The sequence below is a fragment of the Melospiza melodia genome, chromosome Z (genome assembly GCF_035770615.1).
Source record: "Melospiza melodia melodia isolate bMelMel2 chromosome Z, bMelMel2.pri, whole genome shotgun sequence".
Classification (NCBI taxonomy): Eukaryota; Metazoa; Chordata; class Aves; order Passeriformes; family Passerellidae; genus Melospiza; species Melospiza melodia.
In genome coordinates, this window is record NC_086226.1 from 64341795 (window position 1) to 64360048 (window position 18254).

Below are 18254 nucleotides of genomic sequence, written 5' to 3' on the forward strand. Positions count from 1 at the left end.
CCCTTTCCAGGCCTTGAGCATATGTGTTGAACATTTTAAGTGTTATGAGTTCCCTCATTCTGTTTCAATAAAAAAGAGAGTTAATTGCAGGTATTTATTGGGGGGAAAAATTATATAGAGAGCAAAGAAAGCTGTAGCAGTCAAAAAAACAAAATTTGCTTAAAAATATAAATTAATGTATTTGAGATTGTTCATAAATTTGGGGGTTTTTTTCATAGTCTTAAGAAAACAGAAGGTTGGGATTGATTTGACTTCACAGAACTGCTTTATTTTCACTATTAAGGAGGATCTTCTCCATTCCTTTGTCAGATCAATCTGATTATATTCATTGTAACTAAATCAAAATATAAATACAAGGTGAAGGAAAAAAACCCACATGCATTAAAATTTGGTAATGCACACTCTATGGAGTTGAAAGTATAGAAAATACTGTCTTGGCCATTCTGTCATGCTAGATTGTATCAAGAGCTACAGCCATTGTCTTGAGAAAAATCAAGAAAATTCAAAGATCTCTAAAGTAATTTTCTGTATAACCAAGTTGCACTTTTCTTTGGGTATTTTAAACAAAAAAAATACCTTCCAATTGCTTTTACTTTTGTATGGTAAGAAGCACTTCCTCTTGAGTTTTTTCAATTGAATATTGCCCAAATAAGCCAGGTAAGCTCAAATAAGCCCAAATACTTTAACAAAATTAGTTACTAATTAAAATTTAGTTACTACTTAAAATTTAAAAGTACAGTTAGGAAAGAAGTTATTCACAGGAGTCAGACAGCAGGAGCTTAGACCATTTATCTGAGTTATGATACAGACAGCTCTTGTGTCATCTGAAACATAATTTGCTGTTAGTGTCACTTCCATGCAGGTACAAGTGTGGCTGTTAGAGTATTCCGGTGCTTGGGTTACTAGCCCTATTGAAGGGAGGTACTTACAGAGAATTCTGAAATGAGAAGAAGTTAGATAGAGATACAATTTTCTTATATTTGTATTTTGGATTTATAGCAGCGTTTTGGTTTTTTTTGCTGTGCCATAAGTTTTTCTCCTTTTTACATTTGAGGAAATTCTTTACTGTGGTGGTGAGGCACTGAACAGGCTGCCCAAAGGAGCAATCCTCTGCCCCTCTGCCTGGAAGTGTTCAGTGCCAGGTTGGATGGAGCTCTGAGCAACCTGGTCTAGTGGAAGGTATCCTTGCCCATGGTGGGAGTATTAGAACTAGATGATCTTTAAGGTCCCTTCCAACGCAAACTGTTCTGTGATTCTATCATTTTTCCAGAATTTGTTCTCTTATTACTGGGACCTGGTAGACCAGGTCAGTGAGTGCCACAACTACTTGTAGTACTAGACTTCTTAAATAAAAATTTGGTTTTCTCCCCCCAAAAAGAAAGAGCCTGATTTTGCCCAATTAGCAGCAAAGCCTTCAATTCTCCAAAACCTTTCTTCTTCTATACTTCAGTTTTACTCTTGTGCCCCATTTAGTTTAACAGTCTGCTGCTTGGGAAGCTGCACTGTGATAAGATCTATAGTAGAGTATTCTTCCTGAGCTGAGTATCCTTTTTCTTGTCTAACTTTTAAAGCATGCTCCTAGAGCTGAGCCTGAACCCTTGTGCTTGGTGTTGTTAAAGGTGTCTTCTACTGCAATTCCATTTTGTGCATCCTAGGATAGATACAACTTGTAAAATGAAAAGCATATATTGTCAGTCTCTTAGTATATTTATCTCATTTGATCAATATTACTTTCACAGCAAATGACAAAATAAAGCAAATATGGAAAACACTCAAGTGTCTGCTGCTGCCTTGAGTTTATGAGTATGTATTTATGTACAGTTTGCAGTCCTCCTGAGAGTGAGTTTGGCACATTTAGGATTGAAAGAAGAGTGCAAAATATCTTGTTTCCTGTCTAATAGGTTTTTCCAAAAATTATCTTCAAACAAAATAAAATTTGCAGATGTAACTTCAGTTAGTAGGGAAAGGCTGTGTGTCTTCTCTTGGTAGAGTCACTCTTGAACAGTCACCCTGTTCATGGCTGCTTTTTGTACTTTTAAATTTTCCACAAAGAATTAAGCATTAGCCAACACTGAAGTAAGTTCACAAAGAATGCAAAATAAGTCTCTCTAGGAAAAGATGGGATGGAGGAGGAGCATCCTTCTCTTAACCAAAGATGCACGTGTTCTGCAGATGCTGATTAAAGTATGTGTGTGTTTAAGTGAGACTGTGTTTCAATGAGCAGTGTGGTATCTTGTTTAAATATCTTGCTGAGGAAATAACAATATTTACGGTTTCATTTCAACATGGATTTTAATTTAGGTAGGAGGGAGTTGTCATTGAGAATTGATAGCACTCATACCTTAATTTTTGGATAATATCAAAGAGACTCTTTACAAATGTTGGTGATTTTGGGGACCTAGTAATTTGACAACTGCTCATTTATAATTTAATTGCCTTCAGGCTTTGGTTAAGGAAGGTAGTGTCTTCCCATTGTTTAGAAATGAACTTAATGGTAAAATAAATTGTGTTGGGTCTTGCTGAGGTGGAGTTCATTTTGCCACAGCAACCCTCATAGTGCTGTGCTTTGCATTAGTAGCTGGAAGGGTATTGACAGCACAGCAGTGGCTTGGCTGAGCAGTGCTGGCACAGCACCAGCCTCTCTCTCCAACATTTTCCCCCCCATCAGTATTCTGGGGTGACAAGATCCTGGGAGGGGACACAACTAGACCTGCTGACACAAACCAAAGGGATATTCCATAGGATATGCCTTCAGCTCAGTTCCAAAAGCTAAGGAAAGGAGGAGGAAGATGGAACTTTGGTTATTTACAGTGTTTGCTTTCCCAAGCAAATGCCATACTGAAGCCCTGCTTCCTGGGAAGTGACTAGACTTCACTTGCTGATGGGAAGTAGAGACTAAAGTTGTTAACAGTTTTTTTCACATGATGCACATGCAAACTTTTATTGTGCTTTAGTAAACTGTCTTATCTCAACCTATTGTTTTCCATCTTATTTTCTCTCCTCTGTCCAGCTGGGAAGGGGGAGAGATAGAGCCAGCCCCATGGGCACCTGGAATCCAACAAAAGTCAACCCACCACAGAAATTCTGAAAATACTTGAAATTTTTTCTGGCTCTTTAATGATGAAAGAATAATGATTTGTGTCATCCTCATCTGGCAGTTGAATTAACCTAAATAGTGTAAATAATGATGTGACATAATCTTTGAAGTGCAGGCATTCTTAATAGAATTAGGTCATTGACAGATGTTCATTCTCCACATGAACATTAAAAAGCACAGAGGGCTTTTTTTCCTGAAGGAGATGATTAAGTATGAAGAATCTATTTAAAATATGTAGGTCTGACATTCTTCACTTACCTAAAATGGAAACATTGTTCTAGAAGACAAATTCCATGGAGTAATGCACACCAGTCTATTGCATTGATGAACAGTGAGAATTGACTCCATTGCTTTTAGTATAATTTAGCTCTTTACTCCTCTTTCTTTTTCTGAAGCATTTCAGATTTCATGGATTTGAAAGTATACCAGTTGTATATGTTGATTTCCTTTAATTATTAAAAGTTTTGGTTTGTTATATTTTTGGCTTTTCTCTAGATTGTGGGATGATGGGATTATTGATCCAGCTGACACAAGACTGGTTTTGGGCCTCAGTCTCAGCGCAGCACTAAATGCACCCACAAAGAAGACAGAATTTGGAGTTTTCAGAATGTAAACTTAAATATGTGATCGTCAGAATTACCTCTGTGTATTTTGTTTGGGGCTGGACAGCATACTAGCTACAACATTATGGTGATTAAAAATAAAGATTTTTAAGATGCTATTTTTTAATGAAACTTTCATCATTATTTTCACTGACTGTAATTGTCACACAGTGCTTCAATTTTTTGAGAGTGATTTGAGATTAATCATTTAAGTGCTGATATAACTGCATTGCATTGTACTTTATGTTACAAGAAACTATTGATACTATCTCTTATATAAATAAATGTACAAAATAAGCTACATATTTGGTGCTTATCAGCTCTTGTCTTTCTTTTAATTCTCTTTTGTATGTCTCCTAAAAATGCAAAGTACTTTTGCAGTCCAACAAAGAAAAACCCACATTTTCTAATAAATAATTTTTGTGAAAGGGAAGTGCTGTAAGGGTAGCCAGGGATTTCAACACAGCATGAAATTTTAGATTTCATGCATTTGTTGTCATCTTGTTCTGTCTCTGGCTTTTATCCAAAAACATTGCTTTTCTGTGTGGTTCCCTGAAGTCAAAACAACTATTGAACCTGATGGATGCATAATGTTTTCTGGAAGAGATGGGAGCTGTGTGCTGGTGTCTATGAAATCAGCAGGTTGCTGAGAGCATGGCTGTAAAAATGTTTAAACATCTTGGCATGTGGTCCTTCTGGTAATTTTGGTTTCACAAAGACAGAGTGTTCTCTGCACAAGGGTCAATGCTTTGCTCAGAGCAGAAGCCTGAAATCCACTGACTTAAGGAGTTCTGCAATGCTTGAGGGCTTTCTGATTATTCTGATTTATTAAGGGTAGCTTGTTGGAGTGTAAAGTTTTCGAGAACTCGCTGTCATTTAATTTGTTCTCTTCAGAAACATTGTGTGCCTTGAAGAAACTACATACTGTTCTAGCTGGGAGGTGATTTCAGTTTATCAAGCTTTGCTCTACAGGTGCCCAGATAGCCATTGCCAGAAATATCCTTGACTGAGAGTCAAGTGCAAGAAGAGCCAGTGTACATGAATAGAGGTCCTCTCCTTGCTGGCCTGTGGGGAGAGGAAAGACTGCTAAGAAGAGTGATCACCCAGGGTAAGGTACTAGCTGTAATCTTCCTAAGCTTGTGTGGAAAGGAGTTCTTGGATCCAGGAGGAGGATGGTAGGTCTGCTGTCTACCAGCCTTTTGAGTTGGGTCTCAGACAGATGCAAAAAAGAAAATTAAATAATTCCTTGGAATCAGGATCTTCAGTGTAGGATACAGATAATGTAGACAGCCTAACGTATGTTTAGCTGTGTGGTCTCTGGCACACTTGCCAAAAATTGCACTAAAAGAGCAATTTTCCCTCTCTTTTTACCAAGATGAAATGTATCCAAAGCCTTTCTGCACCCACTAGAAAGATTACTTCCGTGGGTCTGCATTCTGATGCTTACTCTTAGTATATTAAATAAATATTTAATAGAGAATAATAGTTTAAAGTACTGCCAGCTAGGCACAGAGCTGTGCTTTTTTGCCTCTTGTCTCACTACACACATTTGTGAACATGTCTGGCATAGATCCAAGATTTCTTGATCCAGAAAGCAAAATGTAATTATTTATAGTTAATAGGCTTCTGAAATGCATTTAAAAATACCCTACTTTTAAATACTGATTTCTAAAATTAAATATATTAAATATATTAAATATATTAAATATATTAAATATTATCAAGGAAAAAATAGTTCCATACCCTGAAATGCTGTTAGTGGTTTTCAATAAGAAGAAATGCACTGTATTTTCTCCTACTCCAGTGGAATAATCAGTTCTGGCACTTGACTTTGTGTTCTTAATTATGGGGGTCACTTTTGCCTGTCACTTCAAAAGCCATGAGGAATACTGCCTGTTTCTGCTAATAAATCTGATCTCTTCTGAATAATATTTTTATTTTGAATGCTTACACTGGTAATTAAATCATGCCAAGTTGGAGACAGTAACAGATAATCCTGGAATACAGGAGACAGATATGTTTGGAAAGATGCTTCTGAGAATGATAATTCCCTGTTGATTGTTACATCAATTTCTTTTCACAGTTCTTTACACTTGTAAAAATTTCTTCCTCTGAATATATATGCAAGTAAAGTCAAAACACATGTCTGATTAAATAAGAGTGTTCTGCCTTAATAATACTTAGCTTTGGAAACATGTTAAGTAAATGAAATTAATCATCAGAGGCTTAGCATCCTATCAGCGTGATCTGGTTAGCAATCGCTACCAAGCAGGATCTTCAGTGCAGAACAGCAGTTCAGAGAGCCTCTAGTGGTTATCACTCCTCCATTACACAGCTGTTTTGGAAAAGCTTTTCCATGTTACCATGCTGCATTCTGTATGGGGCACTGCATGCAGTGCCCATCATGTGTGATGGTGTTCTGATTGCTGAGATGGTCTCTTGCTGCCCAGAGAATTGCTGAAAAACATTGTTTTCTGTGGAGTCAGCAGGAGCAAGGAGTTGGACCCCATGCTTGTACTACATTTGATGATGTTGGTCGATCTATTCATGCTGTCTCAAAATAATCACTCAGAGCTCTCACATTTTGTCTGCCACCAGGACTCCCAGCTTTTGCAGCCGCAGCTCCTTTTTAGGTTTAACATGGATGCCATTACAACTGTAATTTTCAGTTTTCATTGGCACTGTGCTACCAGTAGGATCCCTTTTTTAGTGAAAGGAAATTTTAAAACTTAGATTAAAGGTAGCTGCCACTGTAAGGGCATAATATTCGTGATGACAGAGGCAATGTAAAAGCTGTGGGTGACTATTTCAAGACTTCTTCTTGTCTCTGGTACATGTGACCTCTTCACTATGGTATTGAAGCAGCTCACAACCACTAATCTGTCTCCTTACTGGAAAGGCTGGTACTTGGGATGACACTGATTTTTCAAATGGAGGTTGAGGAACAAGGGAAATAGCTGTGCTATATCAAGCTGTGCTAAATCAAGCACACAAACTGTGGTGGACCAGAACATCCCACCAGGTGCTCTAGACTTCTGGGAACCTTTGCTTCTATCTAGTCTTGCCTTGGGCATAGCTGTTCTGAGCTATGTGCCTCCCTCCAGCCCTTGAGAAGAGGGAAGGCCAAGAGGTTTCCATTTCTCCATGATAGTTAGGCATGGTCTCTTTAACAGGTTAACACTTAACTGCAAGGAGTTTAAAAGAGTCGATGCTGTGACGTTGAGGGTGTTTTCAAACACCTCTAGAGAAGGAAATGGGAAACCATGAAGGAGGTGGGCTAAGCTTCTTTTCATGTCCCTAGAGACTGTTGCAGTAACCAAGGGTTTCCTTTTCAAATTACCTGGGCTGAGGTGGTGAATTCAGGATGAATATAAAAATGTACCCATTGCCATTTTCCTTTTTATTTTCATGGCAGCTGGGAAGGTGCTGGGAACCTGGGAGCTACAATTTGGGCTTCAATCAAAATTGGTGACAGTTTGTTCAACAAACATCAAGGTAGAGCCTCTGGAACACAATCATTACAAGCCTGCTTCTACTAGGGCTGAAATGAGGTGTGGATAGTGCACAGCCTCTGTGATAGCTCTGCCTGCAGAAATGGAGAAGCCACTGGGGACCTGTTCCCCCTACTCTTCCACCCGTGTGGGGTTTGTTTATTGGAGAATTTGTAGCTTCACTGTTTGCGTGGTCATTGGTATATGTACTGTTGTTCTGAGAACCCATCTTTTATTTAAGTGGCTTTTTTCCAATCTATTACTCATCAAGATGAATTGCTATCTCCTGCTGAAATAGATACAGTGTTTCAAGTATGCCTCTGGACTCTTATTACTTCAACAGTAACTCTGATCTATCTTAGATTTTCCTCACTTTTCAAGGGTTCAGTAAAAAAAGTCTTGATCCAGAAAACCAGTGATGGTATATTATTTTTTTAACTGTGGTTTATAAATTAAGGCAATTTAACAATGCAGTTAGAAAAGCCTGCTGCTTTCCTGCAAAGCCTTAAAGCATCCACTTAAAGCCAGATGTCCATTTTTGTGTCACTGATTCAGTAGAGCACTTGTTCAAATGCTTGACACTAATCTCTACAGTCTAGTAGTCCTAAAATCCGTCCAACTTTATGTCTGTGCCAAGCCAAAACTAGAACACACATAAATGCCTTAGAACTGCTCCCCAGCATCAACATAAACCTCCATTATTTTCCCACTTTTAGAAGTACACTTAATTAATTGATCATGATGGAAGAGTGTGATTATGAAAAGCATATGTGACTTTCAAAATTATCCATCTGATGTACAGTTGCTAATGCACATTGGTAGTGTTCTGTTTGTACCTTATGTGCAATAACATTTGCATGGAGAAGGTAAACTTTGAGAAACTTGGATTAAACTTTGGTACAACAGAGCTGTCTGTCCCCAAGGTCTGATTGCATTTCACGTGGATTACCCAGAGCTAAGCGCTGAGGTGCCAGAGGCTCCCCTCCTTCCATAGCCAGCTGTCTTATGACTGGTTACTGAAGCTGTTGGAAAGTACCTGCCTTTTTGTGATTGTAAACAGTGATTTTCTGGTTCTGTACCCCTTCCTCTGACACTCTGGTAGCCTCTGACGCTCTTATTTAATATTCAGCTGTCCTGCTGATGTTAATCCTTCTGATTTTATCCCCTAGTGCTGGAGACAAAGTGTACAAAAATGGCTGAATGGGGAACAAGGGACAGTGATGTCTGCAGAGACAGTGTGACAGAAACTTGTATAGTTCTGTGGGTGTCTGTAGCCAGACAGACAAAATGACTTATGGAAACAGAAATTTGTAATTGCCTCCACATTCAACAATAATTTCACTAGAGTAGCTAACATTAAATTCAGCTTTTTACTGGAAGTGTAAGTTGGAAAGAAAACAGTGATGTTTTCTGAGCATCTCTGGTGTGTTCAACACTGCATGAGTAATCCTCATACTATAAAATATGGTTTGAAATGTTGGTCAGGCTTCACAGATGCTGCTTTTAAAGTTGAATAGGCCATATATCTGCCTCTCTGTATGAAGTGTTGCATTTTTCATAGCCTGTGTTATTTCTCTGTTCTAAGAAACTTTGTTTTGGCATACCCATCATTTTCAGTATTGCATGTAGTTGTGGTTTTGCTCCAGCCTGGGAACAAAGCCTGGACTTTGCTATGAGTGGTTTACCACCAGCCTGACATCAGAAATCTTAACCTTCCCTGTGGCTAAATGAAGCTGGAGGAGCCACGCAAACAGACAGAGGATCTCTACTCTGACCAGCAATTACAAATGAGACCTTTGCTGGATGTGATGATCAATAGGAGTGTGTGGGAGGAGGTAACAGCAAGAGGTGAACACACAGTACTGGAGGCAAGCAACGTGATAGAGAGATCAGAACCTCAAACAAAATGCTGCTGTTGTAAATTACTTTTTGAACCACACTCATTTTGTACCCTTGAAAAAATGCCCATCTGCTTGGAAAAATACATGCCTGGGCCCATTTAACTTTTCTTTAAACAAACTTGTGTGGGTGCTCACATTGCATTGCCTTTTCAAGCAGTTCCTAACTCCACTTCCTAGCTTCCCTACAAATTACCAGCTGTTAAGAGTTTGTTAACAAGCTAGGAGAGTTTTGTTAACAAGGTTTTCCAGTTTTCTCCTTCTCCAAATGACCCTCCCTTCACCTAAGGAGACACAGCCCAGTTCCTGCTGCTGTTGACTTACAGGCAGGAACATCCCCGTAGCCACTTCAGAACCATGAGCTTGAAGTGAAACCTCTGCACAGGCAGACCCAACTTGTTGCCTCCTTGTCCCAGCAACCAGATGGCCAAATGTCTCATGCCAGCAAACTGCTGCTCAGCAACCCTGTTTTACCCCAGCCTTAGCCCAGAGGACGCTGGAGAAAGGCTGAGCACTGACTGTCCTTCATCTTGCATGCTCTTCCTGGCATACCACTGCTTTTCTAAATGGGAAGAGCTACCCCTGCCACTGCCATGGCTGTGAAGCCTGGGCAGGCATGATTTGCCAAGGATCTTTTTAGTGAGAATATTCATGGACACGAGGCTACTGGGCTGGTAGAACCAAACGTCAGTGGGAAGGTCTGAATGGTATGTCTGATACTAGGTCTCCTTCTGGCAACAGCACTTTTTCTTTCCCAAAATGGAGGTGGCCTCATTCCACACACAGGGTGTATAATGCTCCCCAAGAACCTGCTCAGTGGTGTGATATTTGACCTCAAGCACCATTTACAGTTCTGCTTGATATATTAGCAGTTACTTTTATCCTGGGCCTTTTGATGCTGCTTCTTACCTTGCTCTCGGTGGCCCTGAGCCTCCCCACACTCTTGGTTCTCACCTGTCCTTATTCAAGTACTCACATCCTCATCAGCTTATTGCTCATCACCACTATCTACCACCCCCCCACACACACACTTCTTTAGGGTAATTATCCCACATGGCTCTTCCTTCCTTCTAGCACATCATGTTTTTCCTTAGCCCACGGATACTTACCCTCCCTCCCGTCAGATCCCTGTGTTGACTTCCAAGTCTAGTCTCCCTAGTCTGTAAGCCCAACTTCCACTTTCATCTCTGTGTGTCCAACGTCCACCCTCTCCCTCAACCATCCCAGCCCCCAGGGGCGAGGCAATAGTTTCCCACTCTGCCCACAGCTCTCGGCTGTGGATGAGCGCAGGGAGCACGGGCAGGGTGCGGCTGGCCCGGCCGCCTTCCCCTCGGCCGCCCTCAGAGACGGATCCGCTGTTTGGCCCGAGGGCCAGGGACGGCCGGCGCTTTGGGGCGCCGACCGGGGCGCTCGGGCGGTGGGGGCGCGGAGCCGTGCCGTGCCGTGGCGGCACTCGGAGCGCGGCGGCGGTGGGCGCTGACGCACGGCGGGGCGGGCGCGGCGCTATAAAGGCGGCGGCGGCGGCGGCGGGGCGGCAGCACCATGGAGAGCTGCCGGGCGCTGGCGCTGTGCGCCGTGGCGGCCGCGCTGCTGCTGAGCGCCCGCGGGCACGGATCGGCCCCGCCGCGCCGCGTCCGCGACCTGGGACCGCCCGGCGGCGGCGGCGCCTCCCGGGAGAAGGAGCTGGTGCGGCGGGGACCGGGAACGGGCGGGGGGCGGCGGCGGGGCGGGCGCGGTCTGACGGCGGCTCTCTGGTCTCTCGGCAGATCGAGGCGCTGCAGGAGGTGCTGGAGAAGCTCAAGAGCAAGAGGGGACCGCACTACGAGAAGAAGTTCGGGCAGGTGCCCATGGTGGGTGTCCCGGCGGGACGGGTCGGGACGGGACCGGGAAGGGAATAAAAAGGAAGAGGAAGGGAGTAGAAGAGAACGAGGTGAGACGGGAAGGAATGGTAGAGGAACGGGAAGGGACGGAATGCGGACGGGACGAGACGGGACGGAATGGTAGAGGAACAAGAAGGGACGGAATGGTAGAGGACCGGGAAGGGAAGGGAAGGGAAGGGAAGGGAAGGGAAGGGAAGGGAAGGGAAGGGAAGGGAAGGGAAGGGAAGGGAAGGGAAGGGAAGGGAAGGGAAGGGAAGGGAAGGGAAGGGAAGGGAAAGGAAGGGAAGGGAAGGGAAGGGAAGGGAAGGGAAGGGAAGGGAAGGGAAGGGAAGGGAAGGGAAGGGAAGGGATAGAATAGGACTTGGTCTAGACGGGACGAGACGACACGGAAGAGAATGGGGCTAGGCTAGACGGCACGGGACGCGACGGGACGGGACAGAACTGGGCGGCCGCTGGTGGCGGTCCCACTCACCGCCGGCCGCTGCCCGCAGTGCGACGCCGGGGAGCAGTGCGCCGTGAGGAAGGGGGCTCGCATCGGGAAACTCTGCGACTGCCCCCGGGGGACGTCGTGCAATTCCTTCCTCCTCAAGTGCCTGTAAGCAGAGGCGTCCCGGGACAAGCCGCCGGGAGTGCAGGCACCGACATCTGGCCGCCCCGACCTCCGGCGACTTCCCGCAGCTCCTCCGCCCGAGAAACGCGGCGATAAGTCCCCGCGTCGCCCGTGTAACGCTGTCCGTGACATCCGACATCCGTGGAGCTGTTTTCTTTCTCTCCCCCGCCCCACCCCGTCCTCTCCCTCGCCTCCTCCCCTGCTTTTTTTTGTCCGTCCAGGAAAATCCCGGGCCGTGCCTTGGGAGTAGAGGTGCCGGTCCCGGGAGCTGCAGTGCCGTCCCAGTGCAGACCCGAGTAGTGCCAAGCCGTGCCAGGAAGCCGTACTGGCCCCGTGCCGTGCCCCGGGGTGTTCGGCTCCTTCCTCGGGCGGAAAACATCCACCCGCTGCCGGCCGGAGCAGCCGGGGCCAGGGGACTCCCCTGAGGTGGCTGGGGGTAGCGGGGACAGGCGGGATGCGGGTGTGTCCAAAGCACCCTGTCCCCTCTCTCTTGCCGCCCCGCGCAGAGGACCCAGTTGGGCACCCGCCAGAGCCAGCAGCCTGCAGCCCTCGGTGGGGCTCACCCGCACCGCTGGCCTCAGGCCAAATCCAGCTGTGCTCACCCCGGGCTGTAGACAGTCCGGCATGAGAGAGACACTGATGGTGTGCGGGGGTCCGGCACTAGCATGGCTGGGGTGGGGCTAGGGGGACATTGGCTGCTTTACCAGGGCCACCACGGAGAGAAAGCTGTCTGGATTCGTTGCAAACTACCTGGGGATATCCTATTCATGTTTCTACAATGAACTGATGTTTATAAATATGTCTGTCCTCCACAGGTACACTTGCGTATTTCAGCAAACTCATAACGTGTTTTAATCCTTTGTTTGTCTCTATTAATAAAGTCAGTGTTCTGATGACAGTATTTTGGGTGTTCTAATTCACACATAGGAATTAAATCACATCCCTAGCACTCAGAGGAAGAGGCTGAGGATATCTCCAAAACTACTGCAAGTGTTACTGCATGCTTTAGCCAGGCTATCGGCCAGGTCAGGACAGGACTAGAAACCAAGGTTTATGTGTTCTGGCACTGCTCAGCTGATGTCTGCTCCCTCATCACAGGCACCCAGGGGCACTGTGACAAATACAGAGGCCTCAGGTTTTTCTTTGGGAGAGGACAGGGTGTATCCCGGCTGCAGGGACTTGTATGGGAGGCAACTACCATGAGCTGGATCGTCTATGTTACTTTGTGTTAGATTCCAACAAATGATGGATGCCTGAAGGAAATTCTTGCCTCTCATTTGTCACAATTCATCTGTGGGTGTCTTTGCGAGAACCAGCTCTTAATTCTATCAGCATGGAGATGAGGGGCTGCATGGGCCAAGGCAGACACCGGGGAAAGACATCACAAGGGAATTTCATATTCCATGCTGAAGAGAGCACAAATATAGGTGAGAAATCCAGAGCTTTGTGAGAAAAAGGCTTCTGTAAGGCATTTGCTTTACTTCTAAACAGTAAGAGCACTTAAGGCATTCTGACTGAAACAGGAACAGAGGAGCTGACTTCAAAAAGAAACCCACCACTGCTCATTTTGCTACGGGTATTGCTACTATTATTATTGCAGGTATTGTAGTTGCTGGGGTTTATTGTTATTAGTTACTATTTTTCAGGACCGGAATGAGCTCTTCTTAGCCTGGAGAAGAATAAAATAAAGTGTAGCTGAAAACACCCAGAGTGTGAAGGCTGTTTTAACTGGTGGCGCCTCAAGACTGAGGTATGCCATTCATGGCCTGGGGGAATGTGTCTGTGGGGCATCAGGAGGGGAGAGTGAAATTAAAGCAGGAGCCGTGGTGCACTTGGTGCGAACACTGTGAGGGAGGACTTGACAAAGAAAATGGATACATTGTGACCAGGGCAAGGACAGTCAGGAGCGGCAGCCAGCTCTGCCTACAACTTCTGTGACCGTGGGTGAGTAAGGCCTCTGGGGGAGGGTGTGATAGTGCATTTGCGGGGCTGGAGCCAAGCGCCAGGTTTTGTAAACTTGTAACTGCTTGCGGATGTTTTTTATGGTATTTCCCAGATATATTGTAGAAATCCTTAATTTCTCAATGAAGAATGAAACAATTTTTGTAGCATCTCTCTTTGGTTCCATACAAACAAAAATAAGGACTTATATTTCAGTGGTTTTTATACTCTGGCTGTTTGACAGTCCTGTCAGTATTTGTTGTGGTACAGAGCACTGCTAGTGAGTGTCCATACAACTCTATCCTTTAAATACAGGTTTTTACTTACAGTAGCTAACAGACACGAGTGGTTTTTTGTGTGTATACAGGTATTTATAACTTATATTTAAAATCCAGGATGTAAGCTAAGCCACCCAGCATCACTCCTTGGCACCAGTTTCTGGATGTATTAAATTTTCCCATTCAGGATATTTTTTCCATGCTTCCCTCATCTGAAACATCCCCTTTTGCTACCTTATATGGTATATATAATATCCTGTTATTACTTCAGGATCATTCAGAAGTGAAACTAGATTATTAAGGGGTTTAATAACCAATGGCTGTGTCCAGCCCCAAGTACCATAAGCATCTCAATGAACTGCTTGTGTAGACTGACTCTACATGTAGCATTTATTGAAGGTGTATTTACATAGAATTGGACTGAAACATGAAATATTGGACCAAAATATATCAAGAAATATTCAACTTATGTATTGATTTTATAGTTATTATATAGTTATTGTTTTGCCAGATTATAGTGCTCAAAATTATAAATGTGGCTTACATAAAGATCAAAATCATAAATCTAAAACCTGACTTAAGGAATCAGGATTTTGGGACTGCTTTCATGATACTGACATTATGACTATACTCCCTGCAATACTGTGTGCACTAACCTGAGGGCTCTTATCTTGTTGATTATACATGACCACTTACATGACATGATGGATATTTCTATTGTAGAGATAAAAAAAAAATAGGTCAGGAGAGAAACTTATGCTGTAGGAGTCAGGACAGACTTGGCATTTGCATATTTTTCACTTGAAATAAATTGCATGAAATGACACAATTTTTTAATTTAAAATATCTCTTGATTTCACCTTACTAACACTTCCAGGGTGGGCCCTGCAAATGACGTGTCCAAAACAAGAAGCACAGATTTTGAGGGTTCATCTTGGATTTAGACACCAGAAAGGGTTGCAAGAAAGTCTGGATTCAATAAATGTGGTTCAGAATTAATGCGTTTACTGAGTACAAAGTAGAACAACCCAACTGCTTCAAGTCCTATTGTATTAGGAGTCAACCACTGTAAATCTGCTTGTCTCCTGCCAACTCCATCTGAAAAACAAATTTTTCTTTTTGACTGGATCTTCCAGCTAGAAAGAGCTGTGAAAACCATCCCTGACGGGCTGGTTGTTAGGTTATTTCTTTCTGAGTGGTGACCAGCAGTTGACCAGCAGTTTCAGCTGGCCCCACAGCCCAGGGCATTCGTGCTGTGCGCCTGGGTGACTCACCTGTTTCAGAGGCTTCTGGCAGCTCCCAAGTACCTGGGTTGGGCTAAAAAATTACCCCTCTTTTCAGCTACTCTGCACATGAAGACTGAAACACAGAGAGACATAATTAAAAAGTCTAGCAAAAAAGTGTTAATTCAAGAGAGTGTTTTATATAATTGATATCTGAAATAATTAAATACAGTGCTAGATATCAAGGAATCCATGCAGCAGCCCCATCTCTGTCAGTAGTCAAACCCCAATGAAGAACTAGTTGAACATCAAGCAGCTGGACAAAGAGGCCCAGCCAATCTGTCTCTTTTCCATGCCATCTGTGGGCTTTCCCCATGTCACACCTGCTAGCACAGTGTGATCCTTCTCCTTCTAGAGCAAACTTCTTCCCAGAGACCACCTAGACTAAATTCAAAGACAATCAACTTACATTATTTATCTGCAGCCAAGTCTTCTCCAGGAGACTCTACATAATTCTTGGTGTTCCTGGTGGAGGCAGGCACTGCTCCTCTTTAACCAGCATTGGCAGCCCCTGGGTAACAGATTGCACAAGTACTGAGAGGAAAACTGAGGTTCACATTGGAAGTCACAGAGTTTGAAGGCAACATTGCATGGATAAAATGTATTTCACATATACTGGACAAACCTCATCCCATTTTCTCCTGAGGTGGATTTTGCTGCTTCTCAGATTCCAGGGTGTTTTTTTGTTGTTGTGGTAGGTTTGCTTTGTTCCCCCTCTTTCCCCACCCCATTTCTTTCAGTCTCTCCTTCTCTGAGTTAGCAGAGAAAATAGTTACACATTAATCAACACTGATTGATAAAATATGTGGCTCTTTTCAAGTGGTCTACTTTTTTGCAACTTGTATAGAAATACATGACATTGCATTCAGCCAGTTGCTCTTCCTTGTAAGGTTTCAGTTTAACAAAAATAGTGGAGAGTTTATGCCTTTCTGTTGGTGGTGGATCCACCACAGATTGGAGTGGAGCTGGGCAAAAATGAAACCAGCAGAAGAACAAGAGGTGGCAGTGTTGTAATGGAATGACATTCTCAGCATGCAGCTGTCTCTTGTCTAAATGAGTGTGTTAGCTTAACAGTGATGAATGGAATTTTGGGAAATGGATTTTTTTTCCCCTTACAGTAGAGCAATCTGGAACACACACCCATACCTTGCCTGTGAATCTGTGACATCTTACAACTCCCAGCAAGTCACCCTTCAGATCTAGGTCCCTAGGAGATGTGGTAACACCCCTTGCTGGGAAGGAAGGCTGCACAAAAAGAGACTCAGGAACCTGAGCAGCCTTCCTTCACCCCCCCAGTCCCTCATCCATCTGTGTGAGCCTTTTTTCAGCTCAGGTCTGGGCCTTCAGACTTTGGCAAGATTGTGCAGAAGGGACCTGTGGGACCTGCCTGGAGCCCTTCCACAGTCTGTCTGCAATAGCAGCCATAATGAGATTGGAAATGAAAAGATAAATACTGATTAAGCATTCAAGGGTGGCTCTTTTAATTCCTCCCAAGTAAATGGCAAATACTCTTTTGTATGTGGTAATTGACTTGATTGCAATTTGGAGATCCTGCCTGTTTTGCCTGGGAGGCAGAATGTATTCTCACTTGTAGGCACTGCTGTAACAGAACGACCACAACCACACAGGAGCTAGACTTCGTCCCAGAAGTAATTCCCATCTTCCAGTCCTCTGTTATTGTCTTCTAGGATCCTACAGGATTCACAGAAATGATCACACCGAGGCAAATAACCAGCTGCTGGGTATTAGCTGTGAACCACAAATTACGTTTCAAGGTCTGGCACAGAGAGAGCGGATGGTGGTGAGGGCTCGCTTCTATGCCTGGGAAGACAGATCCTCTTGTAAGCTGTGCTAAGGCACACAGGGAACAGGGGGATTACCTGAAACAGCCAGCACAGCTTCACCAAGGGCAAGTCCTGCCTGGCCAACCCAGTGGCCTTCTGTGGTGGAGTGACAAGAGAAGAGCTACAGGTACCTATCTGGACTTCTGTAATGCCTTTGTGTCCCCCCACCATCCTCCTCCTAAACTGGAGAGAGATGGATTGGATGGGTGGATTGCTTGGTGGATGAGGAATTGACTAGATGGTCACATCCAGAGAGTAGTGGTCAACTGCTCAATGTCCAGAGGGACATCAATAAAAAGCAGCGTCCCTCAGTGGTCTGTATTGGGATCAGTACTGTTAAATGTCTTCAGCAAAGACACAGACAGTGTTTGCAGATGACACCAAGCTGTGTGGTGCAGCTGACATTCCTAAAGGACAGGATGCTGTCCAGAGGGATCTGCACAAGCTCAAGAAGGAGCCCACAGGAATCCCATCAGGATCAACAAGGCCAAGTTCACGGTGCTGCACCTGGGCCAGGACAACCCCCAGTACCAGGGGACAGGCTGGGCATGAGCAGATGGAGAGCAGCCCTGTGAGAAGGGCTTGGGGTGCTGGTGGGTGAGAGGCTGCACATGAGCCAGCCATGGGCACTCCCAGCCCACAGAGCCAAACGTGTCCTGGGCTGCATCCAGAGCAGCGTGGGCAGCAGGGCAGGGAGGGGATTCTGCCCCTCTGCTCTGCTCTGCTCTGGGGAGAGCCCACCTGGAACCTGCATCCAGCTCTGGGCTCCCAGCACAGGGAGGACATGGAACTGCTGGAGTGAGTCCAGAGGATGGCTATGGAAATGATCAGAGGGATGGAAAACCTTACCTGGGAGGAAAGACAGAAATAGTTGAGGTTGTTCAGGGAACAGAAAGCTACAGGAAGATCTTACTGCAGTCTTTCAATACTCACAGACAGCTTATAATAAAGATGGGCACTGCTCTTGGCAGGGCAGTGACAATATGACAGAGGGCAGTAGTTTTAAACTGAAAACGGGTAAATTTAAGTTGGAAGTAATTTTATAATGAGGGTGGCAAAAAGTAATTTTATGATGAGGGTGGCAAAAAAAAGGCACAGGTGTCCCAGAGATGTAGTATGTGCCCCAACCTGGAAATACTCAAGGTCAGGTTGGACAGGACTCTGAGCAACCTGATCTAGTGGAAGATGTCCCTGCTCATTGCAGGGAGGTATTGGACCAGATGGACACTAAAGGTCCCTTCCACCCAAAGAATTCTATGACTCTATAAAAAAGACATCATACCCTGCCATTCTTCACAATAGACTTAGTAACTCTAGTTAATGTTAATAT

At 44.3% G+C, this 18254-nt stretch overlaps 2 protein-coding genes and 1 long non-coding RNA gene across 4 annotated transcripts in view; 2 read left to right on the forward strand and 1 right to left on the reverse strand.

Annotated features, from left to right (window-relative positions):
* The window catches only part of MCCC2 (methylcrotonyl-CoA carboxylase subunit 2), a 37213-nt gene extending 33209 nt beyond the window's left edge, over positions 1–4004 (forward strand). Inside the window, exon 17 of the mRNA XM_063180988.1 lies at positions 3593–4004. Within this exon, the coding sequence (XP_063037058.1) occupies positions 3593–3710 (118 nt within the window). The 3' untranslated portion in view covers positions 3711–4004. The remainder of the gene's footprint in view (positions 1–3592) is intronic.
* Positions 4005–4151: 147 nt separating this feature from the next.
* CARTPT (CART prepropeptide) lies at positions 4152–12479 on the forward strand. Of its 2 annotated transcripts, XM_063180989.1 has the most exons (4): positions 4152–4807; positions 7115–7194; positions 10855–10938; positions 11460–12479. In XM_063180989.1, the coding sequence occupies exons 1-4, from the start codon at positions 4738–4740 to the stop codon at positions 11565–11567; spliced, it is 342 nt and encodes a 113-aa protein (XP_063037059.1). In that variant the 5' UTR covers positions 4152–4737; the 3' UTR covers positions 11568–12479. The 2 variants fall into 2 exon arrangements, with proteins under 2 accessions (XP_063037059.1, XP_063037060.1); XM_063180990.1 differs by lacking the exons at positions 4152–4807; positions 7115–7194 and adding an exon at positions 10631–10774.
* A 2180-nt stretch (positions 12480–14659) lies between these two features.
* Positions 14660–15563, reverse strand: LOC134431622 (uncharacterized). Its single transcript, XR_010031031.1, has 3 exons — positions 15490–15563; positions 15072–15156; positions 14660–14895 (listed from the first exon to the last, which is right to left on the reverse strand). It is a non-coding gene; the product is annotated as an uncharacterized LOC134431622 (long non-coding RNA).
* Positions 15564–18254: the final 2691 nt, after the last annotated feature.

Coding starts and splice junctions, on each gene's coding strand:
- CARTPT (XM_063180989.1), top strand. CDS start 4,738: ATGAATAGAGGTCCTCTCCTTGCTGGCCTGTGGGGAGAGGAAAGACTG. Junction 4,808..7,114: donor AAGAAGAGTGATCACCCAGG/GTAAGGTACTAG, acceptor TTTTCATGGCAG/CTGGGAAGGTGCTGGGAACC. Junction 10,939..11,459: donor AGTTCGGGCAGGTGCCCATG/GTGGGTGTCCCG, acceptor CGCTGCCCGCAG/TGCGACGCCGGGGAGCAGTG.